Source organism: Lygodium microphyllum, chromosome 28 (genome assembly GCF_053477565.2).
Source record: "Lygodium microphyllum isolate KBCC chromosome 28, Lygodium_microphyllum_v1.1.10, whole genome shotgun sequence".
Taxonomy (NCBI): domain Eukaryota; kingdom Viridiplantae; phylum Streptophyta; class Polypodiopsida; order Schizaeales; family Lygodiaceae; genus Lygodium; species Lygodium microphyllum.
The window spans coordinates 68,109,987-68,122,885 of record NC_141162.1 but is presented as its reverse complement, the minus strand read 5'-3'; the positions used below and the strand labels follow the sequence as shown (position 1 = coordinate 68,122,885).

The following is a 12,899-nucleotide window of genomic DNA, read 5'->3' as shown; positions in this document are numbered from 1 at the left end:
GAGGAGTTGATTGTAGTCCCCCCTGTTGTTTCCCTCTCCGTCATCTCTGGACCTATGTAAAGTCGTCAACGTTCACCTACAAGCCTATCGGCAGAATCGCCTAGGTTTTGAAACGTGTGCAATCTGCAGCCTGATGCCCAAAGTTGTGGCAGCGTAGGCACTACCCTGGTTTCCCAATCACAATGCCTGTTGCCTAAAGGAGTGGCCTCTTGCCTCAATCTCTAGGAACTTTGGTATACTCTTTGTGTCTTTCACGGCCACTTGTACCTTTGGGACTCCTGTAGCAGCTGTCATTGCATCCGTGAAGGAGGCAGGAAGAACTGTGCTGAAGAGCCGTCCAAAGTCCTCTACTAACTGGCCGTACTCTACCGCCAGTCCAGGAAAATTAAAGTGACTGGATGTGTGAGAAATGTGCTATGGAGTGCAAATGTCTCCATTGTGAAGTTGCTATACCAAGGAACCATGTAAATGACCCCCTTCATGGAGGCATAGGGTGAGCTCTCCACTAACTCACAAGCTGTATCCGCAAAGGTGAGTTGAACCATGAAGATCCCTTGGCCCATGAGGACTATCTCCGCGATCTGCGCTCTGCCAATGCGCAGCGTGGAATGGAGCCAATCCCGAAGTTGGGCCCTCGACGGGGAGTGTCCAACGACCTGACCAAAGATCGTTGTTTCTTTCAACTCCAGCTCTGTGGCACAGACGGCTAAGAGCTGTTCCTCAAAGAGGAGGATGCGCAAGGTGTTTGATTGGGGGGGCACTCGCAGAATGCACCGGCGTTTGACCAAAGGTTTCCATTGCAGGTCCCTATTGAGAAACGTGCTGATCACACTGCTGAAACCGCCGCAAGGGGGGGAGGGAGTGTTGCTGCAAATGGAGGGAGCAATTGGGGGGGCGGGGGGGGGGGGGGGGTTTTCTGTTCCATTTTCTGATGATGATGGAAGCATTGGGTGCCACAAGAGATGTTTCCGGATTGGAGTCATGTGGGTGAGAGGCCTGGAGTTGCTGGTTGAATAGGACAGGGGACCGCGCGAGAGTGGGGGGGGGCTGGGCGTCAGATTGGGGAAGCGCAAAGGGGGCAAAATGGGGGGCAAAAGAAAAGCGTCGAGTTGGACGTTTGATTAGGAGACAGCATAGGATTTGGGGGGGGGGGGGAGGGGCGGCTGGGCGTCAAAGCGAAGCCAAGGCGAAGGGGGAGGGGGAAGACACGGAGAGGTTTTACTGGCAAAGCCAAGGCAGGAGGGATTGACGGGCGTGGGCAGCGCTGTGGGAGGTAGCTCAATGGCACGACACCGAAACGGTTGGGGGCCATGGGGAGGCGCTGCGACAAATCGACGGAAGATATGAGGGGTAGCGAGAGACGCGGTGGTAGTCAGCAATGACATGCTGCCCTCAAGATGGGCCATTCTGCAAAGAAGTGAGCATGTTATGATCCGTGTCGTGTTCGATATCGCATTCCGTGTTGTGTTGGGGTGTCCCATGACGTGTTGAGCTAGTGTTATGGTTGGGTTGGGGAATGGGTTTAGTGCTTATTTGGAGCCTAGACGGGGTCAAGAGAGGGCCCGACGTGGGTATCCAAGGGCCGGACCATCACACTTTGGAGTGCTTGGTATCACACTTAGAAGTCTGGAGGCATATCTGAAAGCCTCCCCTGTTAGTCGATCTTACTGAGCTTTTTTCTTCCATTGTTCACTCACTTTTTTTTTTGCAAATAAACTATGGCTAATTATATTACTTCAGAAAAAACCTTGAAATACAAAGAAGTGCTCTTGCTCAACAGACTCAGGGCGGTCTAGGGGGGATGGGGGCAAGAAGCCATGGAGGGGAGGGGGGTGTATTGCCATTTGGGGCTGGCTGCCTGCATCACGAAAAACAAGTCCTGACAGCCCTAAGTGTGCATTAAGTGAAGACGGAGCTCCTGATGAGCTCGAGACTCGCCCTACACTTGGTCCCATCGGCCGCAAAGGGAGTGGATGATGGAGGTTTAGAGCACTGCCAAAGTCGCATGTACAGAAAGTCTCTCTCCTCCAAAAACCTCCTGACACCGCGCCTTCCAGATATGCCATCCAATGAGACTCCCTATGATCTCCCACACCTCAGAGTGGTCTGTTGTGGGCTCCAGTACCTGGCGGATAGGTAGAGCCTCCAAGCCGGCTATTGCACACGACCCAGCCTCAATAAGGAAGATCGTGTCCTGCATCCCAGCCTCAAATAGAAGGTGACAACCCTGGCTGACTGCCTGCTAGAAACAAAGCTCCCCATGAGATACATCCAAGGCTGGGTGCTATGCGGCGGAGGATGCGACATACTCCTCTCCACACTACCCTGCCTCACACGATTAGAGGCAATGCTTTGGAGTTTCTAGAAGCTAATGTGTGCAACGTTTACATCCTCCATCCTTCTGCATCTAGGCCAACCAACTCTCTACTGTCAGGCCTCCATGTGCCACCAAACATACGAAATACAATACCCTCCTCAGCCTCTAGTTGTCCCATAGGCGGTGCCAAAAAGTCCATCGGAAAGCATCCGTGAGTGATGCTATGCTCTGCCCAGTCCTTGCTACGTGACGGCACCCAGTCCATGTTCTCTTGCATCAACAGGTATCTACCAATCTTAGTTGTGTACTCCAGGAACCTCGGTGGCTTCTTGGTAACTGCAGTGGCCGGCCATAGCCACTCTCCTGGATCCCACTCCAGCTCATCAAGTGGTCTACCCACCCAAATCCAGAGACGCCACTCCCGAAGCTCCTCCCAAAAAACATAGGGGTCCAGTCGCGATGTCTTCCCTTGAAGACCCACCAGCCGAATCCTCCTCCACAAAAGGACGGCTATCCTCTCATTCTACTACCCTCTCTCAAGGGCCAGACGCCCCCTCTCCTAAACGGTGAAGAAAGTCCCATGCGGGGCGCCGCCCACTTTGCCACCTGTAGGGGGATACCTGTCGGTGAAAACTTAGCGGCCCATACCTCCTCAAGCTCTACCGGCTCTCATACCGAGGGGCCAAGCCACTCTTGAGGTATTGTTAAATCAATCTCCCTTCTCCTCAGCTCGACTCCTCTTTGGCAACTTGATGCCCGCTGCAACACCTCCTCGTCCACCAATCTGTACACCTCTTGCCAGGTCTTGATGGTGCGCTGGGAGTCGGCCTCCCAACCAACCCACTGGATGCGGGAGCACTCGTGAATCTGTACCCCCTCCTGACCTTTGACTTGGGTGTTCCAGATCACTGGTTGACAGTCTATCTCCTCTTGGAAACCGTGGGGACTCTTTATTAGGGCCTTATGGAGGCCCTGCCACACACGAAGTAAGCTACGTAGGAAGGGGGATCTAGGGGGTGTGATCTGGGCCGTCATGAAGATCCATCTCAAGGACGTCTCCAATCCCCCCCAAGCCTCGGTCTGCACTCCTGGAGACCCTCCTGTAGTAGGACCTTCCAGGTCTGCCCTCCAGGTGTGAAACCACAGACTACAAGCTTGCCAAAAGGGCCATACTCTAAGACTCTGGTTCAATGATCCCAACCCCTCCCTTTGACCGATGCCGGATGATGGTCGGCCACGCCACCTTGGCCCAAGAGTCCCTGGAACCAACATGAGGCGATGTACCAAGCCATCACTAGGAGGACTTGGTTCACCACCAGGGCTCGGCCCGCTAGGGAGAGGCGAGCAGTACTCCAATAGGTCAGCTTTCCCGAATAGAGTCAAGGACTGGGAGAAAGTGTTGGGCGGGGGTAATGTCGAGTCCCACCTAGAACCCTAGGTAGCGGGCGCCCTCTGCACACCCATCTAAATCCCAAGTGGATGCCCCGCTCCGTACTAGAGTCTAGGTTTGTAAGGAAACCAACCAACTTCTACTAGTTGATTTTCGCTTCTGCTGCAGTAGAGAACACCTTGAGAGCTAGTCTCACTCTCTCTCCAGCATCAACTCATCGTCCTCTATGTAAAGTGTTGTATCATCTGCATACTCTGAGTCTAACTGCTCCGTCTCCTTTCTCACTGGAAGTCGGAGGCCGCGTAACCCACTCACTCGTGATCTGAGAAAGTGAGACATCGCCTCTGCAAAGAGTAGAAACAGATACGCGGCTAGTGGGCAGCCTTGCCGTACCGATCTCTCCAGCGGAACTCCTCCCCTCTCCTGCCACTTATGAGAACCTTGGTGGTAGCCGATCTGTAGAGTGCAAAAACCCCGTGGATCCATGCCTGGGGGAAGCCCAACCTCTCCATGGTGCCCTCCAAGAAGTCCCAGTCCACCCTATCATAGGGTTTCTCAAAATCCAGGAGTAGTACAGCCAATCCCTGACCACTGTGCTGGGCTCACTCTGTCGCCTCAAAGAAGGTAAAGACATTGTCTAGGATGCTCCTATCTTGGACAAAGCCTGTCTGTGTGCCATGAATGATGTTTGGAAGCATGGGGCAGAGTTGCCTACGAATCATCTTTGCCAGTGCCTTATAGGCAATTGGCAACAGGGTGATCGGTCTCCACTGGGGTAGCTCCAACCGGTTTCCCCCTTTGGGGAGGAGACTAATAAGACTTGCCAATAAACTCCTTGGCATCCAACCTGAACTGAAAATCTCGTGGAAAGCCAGCAGTAAGGGGTCCTTCACTACCTTCCAGAAGGTGGTGAAGAAGGAATTAGAGAGGCCATCCTCTCGCGGGCATTTCTGCCCGTCCTGTGTGTGGAAAGCCTCCTCTAATTCCTTCTCTATGAAGGGGGCTAGGAGGGAGCATCCCATCTCCTCTGTGATGAGGGACAAGATGTGATCCCAGACTTGCTGTCTGCAACGGTGTCTTCTAGGGCTGAGACTTTCTCTTGCTAGAAAAGGCGTCTATAGTAGTTGGTGGCAATCTCCATCACCTTGTCTAGGCTAGAGCGAATCCTCCCATACTAATCCTGAAGGATGTGTATCTGCTCTCCTGAGATGCGAGGCTGGTGTGCTTGAAAGAACACCCTGCACATCCTATCCCCCTTCCGCGCCCAGAAGGTTGCTGAGTTGCGGAATGAGAACTCTGAGCGCCTGTCCTCTAGGCCGGCAATGGCCGCTCGTGCGTGCATCTCTTGTGCGTGGAGGATGGGATCCCCTGGTGTCTCCTGTAATAATCTCAGCATGGCTACTAGGTCCCACCGGATTGCTCTCTCCTCCTCCCAACACTGCTGCCTAGCATGTAGGGCTGCCTCCTAGCAGATACTGCTCAACTCAGCTAGGACCTTTGCAACCTCCTCTGCGATCTGGTCTCTCCTGCTCCACTCCCTAGTCCAAATCTACTCAATTTGTCTCTTCACCTCCTCTCTCCTGTAGATCGAGTCAGATCGTGTATCTAGGGAAGATGCTAGAGTGGTGCCAGCCGACTACCCTATCTCGCCTCCGCGAAAGCATTCCCACTCTCCCACATAGAACCTCTCCAACTGCTCTAGCAAGACTCCGCCTAGCCACTTGTATCCCACGAGAAGTCCAGCGACCTTTCCCTCTTGTGGAAAGTTGGGTCTCTCCAAGCATCGCGAGCTCCTAATGCCAGTGTTCCTCCCCAGCCATGCCCTGGTAGTTTCTGCCTCTGCCCTGCTGATCCTCTAAGGCCTCCAGGTGGTTGAAGTCTCCTCCAACAATCCAGGAGTCCACCTCCGGGAGTCCTGCTGCAATCTACACCCAGAACCTGCTATGTGCCCTGACCTCAGTGGGGACATAGACATTGAGGACTCCAAGGCACGAGTCCCCAATATCCAACCTGACCCATAGAACGCTCCCTACCACAATCGCCCCATGATCCGGTACGCAAGTAGTAAGGCTCGGGCCAATAGAGGTGCATATGCCTCCACTCTTGCCATGGGCACCGATGGCGTACTTCTAGTAGGTGTGTGACCTGCTTGGGAGATCCTTCCCTACCCGATGAACCTGGGCGGGGGTGAGCTTGTGCTCCTGCAGAAGTACGATGTCTATCCTTCTTGTTGCGAGGGCCAGTTGCAGCTCTTGCCAAACAATCAACTTCCTGGAACCACGTACCCCACTGTAGTGGAGACTATTCACATTCTAGGATGCAAGGTGTAAGCTCATGGGGAAACCTGTGACTGACCGAACAAGCATCTATTTGGTGTGGAAGCTACTGATCAGGAGGAAGAACTATGGGGCATTTAAGTATGCTTTGCCGCAGGCCTGGACGGCGACGAACTCCAGCCCCCCATGGTGTGGCCCTCGGGTGGCAGACCATAGGGGTGATAGATGCTCCAAGTGGTTCTATCAATGCATCTATTAGCCATGCTAAGAGTCATGACTTTGTACACTGGTAGAAACGGGCCGTCTATGCTAGGGGCCACTTGATCACATCCATCGGAGCTCTCCATTGTGGAGGGGCCTGAAAGATAATACTCAAGTGTGGGACATCGGCACCAGCCCACCAGTTAATGTCCATCATGCAACCTGTCCATTGCTGTACAAACAGTGCTAGTCCTTCTATCCACTAGTAGATGTGGTCCACCACCTGACTCTTCACTTGCTTCTCTATCTATCATCTTCTAATCTCTTGAGTGAGAGGACTGAAGGAAAAAGACGTAGTTTGGTTCATCCGGTGGTACTAGTAGATGGACCTTGCCCCTTCTTGACTTATGAACCACGAAGACCCTACCTCTAAAGGTAGTGGAAACACTCCAGCTCCGTAACTCTCAGGTAGGACCACGGGCCACTGCAGAAGAATTCCAGTGGTAACGATTGCGCTTGTCTCGAGAAAGTGTGACTGAAGGCAGGGGCATGAGCTGGTGGCTGTGTGGGGAGGGCAAGATTGCTGGTATGAGAAGGATGTAGGTGTGTGCGGCTCTTCACCTTCTGTGCGAGGGGGGGGGGGGTCTAGGGGGGATCACCTGTACCCGGTGCGAATTAGGGGGGGTGCTTGGTAGGGGAGGTGGTGGGGGGGGGGGAAGAGGATCGAGGGATGGTGGAGTGGTCAGAGGTAGGTGGTGGGTGTTGGGGGGGGTTGGACCAAGGTCAATGGGGGATCCATGGGAGGTGGGGGAGGGGGGCTGTGGGATCTTAGGTGAGGTAGTTTGTGGCGCGGGTGGTGGATGTGGGGGGCTGCGGTCCTACCGAGTGGGGCGGGCAGGGGGGGCTGCAGAGTGCTATGTCGGGGGGGGTGTTGCTTTCCCTCTTGCTCCCTACTGTCGAGGCTGTGTGTGAGGAGCTGGCTGTAGTCCCCCCTTCCATTTCCCTCTCTGTCGTCTCTAGACCCATGTGAAGCCTATCGGCGAAGACGCCTTGGCTCCGAAAAGCATGCAATCTGCTACTTGATGCCCAAAGTCATGGCAGTGCAGGCACTGCCCTAGTTGCCCAGTTACAATGACCTACTGCCTAAAGGAGTGACCTCCTACCTCAATCTCCAGGAACTTTGGTATCCTCTTTGTGTCTTTCACGGCCACTCGTACCTTTGGGACTCCTATAGTTGTCAGTGTATTGGCAAAGGAGGCAAGAAAAATTGTGCCGAAGAGCCATCCAAAGTCCTCCACTAACTGGCGATACTCTACGGGCAGTTCGGGGAAACGTAAGGTGACTGGATGTCTGAGAAATCTGTTATGGAGCGTAAATGTCTCCACTATGAAGCCCCTATACCAGGAAACCATGTAAATGACCCCCTTCGTGGAGGCATAGGGTGAGCTCTCCACTAACTCATGAGCTGCGTCCCGCAGAGGTGAGTTGAACCATGAAGATCCCTTGGCCCATGAGGACTGCCTCCGCGATCTGCACTGTGCCAATGTGTAGTGTGGAGTGGAGCCAATCCCGTAGCTGGGTCCTCGATTGGGAGTGTCCAACGACCTGACCAAAGATCGTTGTTTCTTTCAACTCCAGCTCTGTGGCACGGATGGCTAAGAGCTATTCCTCAAAGAGGATGATGCGCAAGGTGTTTGACCGGGGGGCACTTGTAGAACGCGCTGGCATCTGACCAGAGGTTTCCATTGCGCGTCTCTGTTGAGAACCTAGCTATCACGCTACTGTGCTACCAGAGAGGGGAGTTGCTGCAGGGGGAGGGAGCAACTGGAGGGGGGCGAGGTCGGGTGTAGGCCGGGGGGGGAGGGTGCGCACAGGCAGGGAAGGCAACGGGACAGGTGATGGATAGCGAAGACAGGGGCGATGGAAAGGGCAGGGGCAAAGGGCTGCAGGTAAAGGGGGGGAGGGGTGGGGGGGGGGGATTGGGCCACACTCTGGCGTTGGTGACAGAGAGGGAACAGGCGAGCGAGCGCAATTGCTCAGGCGATGGTGGCGCAGCGAATCAGTCGGGGCGGGGGGTAGCTCACGCAACGTGACGGGCAGGGAGTTTTCGGTGATTGTTCACTCACTTCTTGGGCTAGGAACAACTTTAGCGAGAGTCTTGGCACTACCAGGAGCTTAGAAAAATCTTTATTCAACCTAGGATCTTCATGGTGTGTTATTTAAATTACAAGATGGAAACGTGTAGTCTGTCTGTAGTGGAGCTATGGCTTCTCTCTCCATTCCACCAGACCAGTGTTGTATATATCTGACATACCCACTTTCTGCTCAAGCCATGCTATTGAGCATATTTGACTTTGAATAATATAATCAAACACATTTTATATTGCAAAAAGAATCAGTAGTTTGTTAGCATCTTTCTTGGAAAGAAGATGACATCACAATCTGAGATGCTCCTGGGAATCCCTTTGTAATGAGCTTATACACAAGCTGATGTTTACGATTATCAAAGCTCAGAAGTACTTCAAGACCCATACAAACAATTAATTTTGCTTGAGCTTACTCATTTTGTTCTTCAAGTTGCAATAGTAGGAAAAGCTAACATCAAAATATCTTCTTTTTTTGCCTATGGTGGTTTGAAGTAGTATGGATAACAAAACAAATCAGGCTTATCTCTTGATGCAGGTAAAACAAGCAAAAAAATCTGAGTGTTCCATGCGTGTTAGGGTTCGAGACCTTGAGAAAGAGCTTGAGATATTGAAAAGGAAGTATGGTGAAGGTTCTTTCTATACAAAATTTCAAACAGTGAAGAACCTTATTAAAAAAACAATAGTTCCAAAAGGCATATATGAAATGGACTTCTCTGCATTATTTAGTTTTAAAATAAAGGTCTTGGGATTGATCATACTTTGCATGATACGGTTGCCACTTTTGTGGTCAGCTTGTTAGTTTTAAGGGTTTTTAAGATTTATAGACCTAAGTAATCAGATTGAGCTGCACTGTTCTGCTTCACTATTCAAATCATGAGGGCCATTTCCATTTGTCATGAGCTTGTTTTATTGGCTTGAAAGCAAGGTTTTAATAGATCTGTTTTGATCCTGCCAAAGGCAGGACATAGGCATCACAATTCTTTAAAGGGTCAAAAGTTTAAACTTAATTATGCTTCAGAGGAAAGTGTTTATGTGGCAACACATGATTGGATGAAAGCAAGATTTCAATAGAACTGTTTTGATCTTGCCAAAGGCAGGACATAGGCATCACAATTCTCTAAAGGGTCCAAAGGTTAAACTTAATTATGCTTCAGAAGAAAGTGTTTATGTGGCAACAAATGATTGGATGAAAAGCATCAGCTTTTGTGTATTGTGCCAAAACTGATCTCCATAACTTTGTCGAACCTTTTATGGCCTAAAAACCATACTAGAACGGGAGAGAAAGAGCCCAACATGGAAGATACACTTGCATGCAGCCCAAAACAAACCCAAACTTGACATGTGGCAAATTTCCATTTTCACTGGGGCCTTCATACGCAAATTCATGCTGAATACCCCTTTGGCCATCCCTCATTAAAATAGCATTTAATGCTGCCCAGCCTCAGTTTTTAATTGCTAGCCTCTTTGGACTTGAAAGTGTTAAAACTTGCCACAAATCTTAGTCTAGAACATTAAATCTATTAATTCACTAACCCTCATGACATCAAAAGTCATTTCCAAGGGGCTATTTAATGTCCTCGACCAAGATCTTTGTCCTAGGTACACCACTCGCACATGTCCACATAACTTCTGCCAATGTCCCCCATCGCTCAAGCTAGGGTTATCTATTGCCATGTCATATGTTCAACTTAATCTCACGTGTGTACCTCACATGTGCACAACTTAAGTGCCCCAACATAACCATCGAAAGAGCATTAAGTTAAAAATTCATGTCCTCTTAATAGTGAGATAGATAGAAACCCACTGAATGGGGATGTAGACAGTCCCATCTGCAACAAGCTCTCTGCACGAATAAGCTTGTTTGGGCTCAAGCTTTATGAGTGATTGACATTTCAGGTGGTGCATTCATTGTCTTCATGCTAGTTTGTCTATTGATATAGCTGAGCTCCAAGGAGAGAAGACTAGAAGTAGGCAGAGCAGAAGGGACGCTAGCAACTTCTCTTTCTTCCTTCGTTTCTTCTCTCCCCCCAGATTCGTATCTGCTCCTAATACATAAGAACTGCTAATGCACAAAAGGGCTGTTACTCAGAATTGAGTGGCTGGCTTTTCTCCTAACTCAGAAGACTATTCTCTTCCTTCTTGTTGATCGTTTTCCTCCCTTGTTTCGGGAGATTTTATCCCAGGTTTTCATGTGCATGGAGCAATACATTTGGTCTCTGATCTACCTACTGACAAGGTTGGATTTATGCAAATGCAGAAGATTAGGAAGGTTGCCTAGAGCTCCTAAAGTGCTTTTTCTAAATGTTTCAGTTTCCTAATTTCTCCCAGACTGTAAACTATTTGTAGGAAGCCAAGTCCAACTATTCTCCAACAATATGACTGGCTGCTAATGTCTTCTGCACCAAGCGAAGCCAAGGCAAGAGTACAACCTGAGTGGAACTTCAAGGCTTAGCATTACTCACTCTCTACAATTTATGCTGCTTACACACTGTAACTGGCCTTAGACACACTACATCTGTGTCTACTAGGTCTCTATCCTGTAGTATTGCATGCGCTGACAGGATGGTTCAGTGGGCTCCACCAATCACTCGTTTTCAGAAGTAAACATCTGCTAGAGCTACTGGCGAATAGCCATTCTCCAGCTGCCAGAGCTACTGATGAGTAAGCGCCTGGTGGAGCTATGGAGAGTAACTGCCTGCTGGAAAAGAGTTGTGGTAAACCACCCTAGGCAAAAAGAAATATTCCACTTCTTCAAAAAGTCACTTCAGAAAGTGGAGTTCTTGCTCCCATGACTTTTATGTGGCCTTGCTGCAGCAAAACCAAGGCTTGGCTAGAGAGAGCCTCTAGCCCCACCACATTTCTAGCCACTCTGATTGACATGTGGAATAGATGGATCAATCTCAACGTGATTTGTTTTGCTGTAGTGAGGGCATGAATTGATGAAAACAATTTCTAATCAAAGCATTCTCTCCCAGATAGCTAAATGTCTTATCGAACAATCAAATCATTTCATCAAGCTAAAAAGGAATAGATGCGCAGTGATGCACATGAATGTACATGTATGTATGAGGACATTGATGGAACTTTTCTGCACAGCAAAGTAAAACTGAAACAGTGTTTTGTCTAGAGCGATGCTTTGGTTTAACTTGAAGTGCTTTATTCTCAGGTTAAATCTTCAAGGAATGCGTGATATAGAATCTATCAGCACTCGAAACAGGTCTCCTAACTGAAAATTGGGGGTTAACATGCAATGGAAACCAAAAGTTATCTTACAACATGATCTTACTGAGTTATTGTCCAGGGGGTCATCACGAGTTTCATCACATACAAGTAGCAGATGTTCCCCTGTTTATAGCAGAGGCAATTCCCCCTTTCAAATTCGTTCTTGTGATGGTACTCTTTCATCTCTGATTTCCTTCTTGGTTATGTCTGTTTAAAAATTGATTTTCTCAGGTTTAAGTGCATAAAACCACTAGAATTTTGCAGGTTCTCGTTCTTCATCATGCCCTACTTTTGGATCAAGACGCATGCTTGTGTGCAAATCAAAGGAAGAATTGGCAATTCCAGTTTATGGAGAATACTTGACAGGAACGTAGGTGCCATAAAACTTTTCATGTGATGTAAAATTCTGTAAATCATCATGTAGAATGTTTTAGGAGCACTTATATTATCAAGCATATGTCAATAATTATTTCTTTCTTCCTAGAAAAATGAGAGGGATCTTATTTGCATAATGAGAGGATTGGAGACCTCTGCATTGGCTGTAGGTCAATAAGTTAATTTCAGGAAATCTAAACTTTAGAAAGTAAGGATAGACAGTAGCATTGGAGCATTCTGTAAGACTGAATAGACTGATCTCTTTTTTATAGGACAACCAAGAGAGTGTACATCACCCTGTAGTCTGAGACTCAATGGAGAACAAATTATGCTAACTCCTTCTAGTATCGTGTTGATCCTCTTGTTAAATGGTGTTCAAGACAGTATAAAATCTGGGACAACAAACTACTAACAAGGAGTGGCTTTCAATTATGGTGAAAGTATGCTTGCTGTTGTGCCTTCAGATTCTACACTCTCCATTCAAAGGATTGCTCCTGTTACTTTTCATAGATATGGTGCTTCCAATGAGACCTTCCCTCATATTTTTCACAGCTGTCCTGATCAGGTGTCTTCTTCTATTGGCTTTTGTTTTCTATCCTTTGGATTTGGCAAGCCGTTTTTGCCATTTGGATCCTTTCCTGCTAGATTGAAACCTTATGCCAATTTTCTTTATTGGGTGTGCTTCTGGACATCTGGACAATCTGGAACCTTCATAACATAACTATGTTTGCAGCTATTATTATTGCTTTCGATGGCTATACTTGTTGGAGAGGGCCTCTCCTCTAATCCCTTCCGAGAGTCTTACTACTCAAGGATTGGATAGACCTCAATATATGATATTTTTTATAAATGCTCGTGAGCTTTTTTGGCTACACTCACTTGGTTCATCCACTTTCTATGCTGATAATTAATACAAATTTTTTTTTCCGTCCCAAAGGAAAAATATGCGTTTATCTGCTTATTCCAAAAAC

The 12,899-nt window shown here is 48.9% G+C and overlaps 1 protein-coding gene across 4 annotated transcripts in view; it reads left to right on the top strand.

Moving 5' to 3' along the window:
* LOC148011567 (uncharacterized) overlaps positions 1 to 12,899 on the top strand; it is a 216,135-nt gene that overhangs the window by 150,155 nt on the left and 53,081 nt on the right. For all 4 annotated transcript variants that reach the window (XM_087670066.1, XM_087670065.1, XM_087670067.1 and 1 more), the window contains exons 9-12: positions 8,867 to 8,949; positions 11,498 to 11,548; positions 11,633 to 11,724; positions 11,818 to 11,923. In XM_087670066.1, coding sequence (XP_087526192.1) covers positions 8,867 to 8,949; positions 11,498 to 11,548; positions 11,633 to 11,724; positions 11,818 to 11,923 — 332 coding nt within the window. The remainder of the gene's footprint in view (positions 1 to 8,866; positions 8,950 to 11,497; positions 11,549 to 11,632; positions 11,725 to 11,817; positions 11,924 to 12,899) is intronic.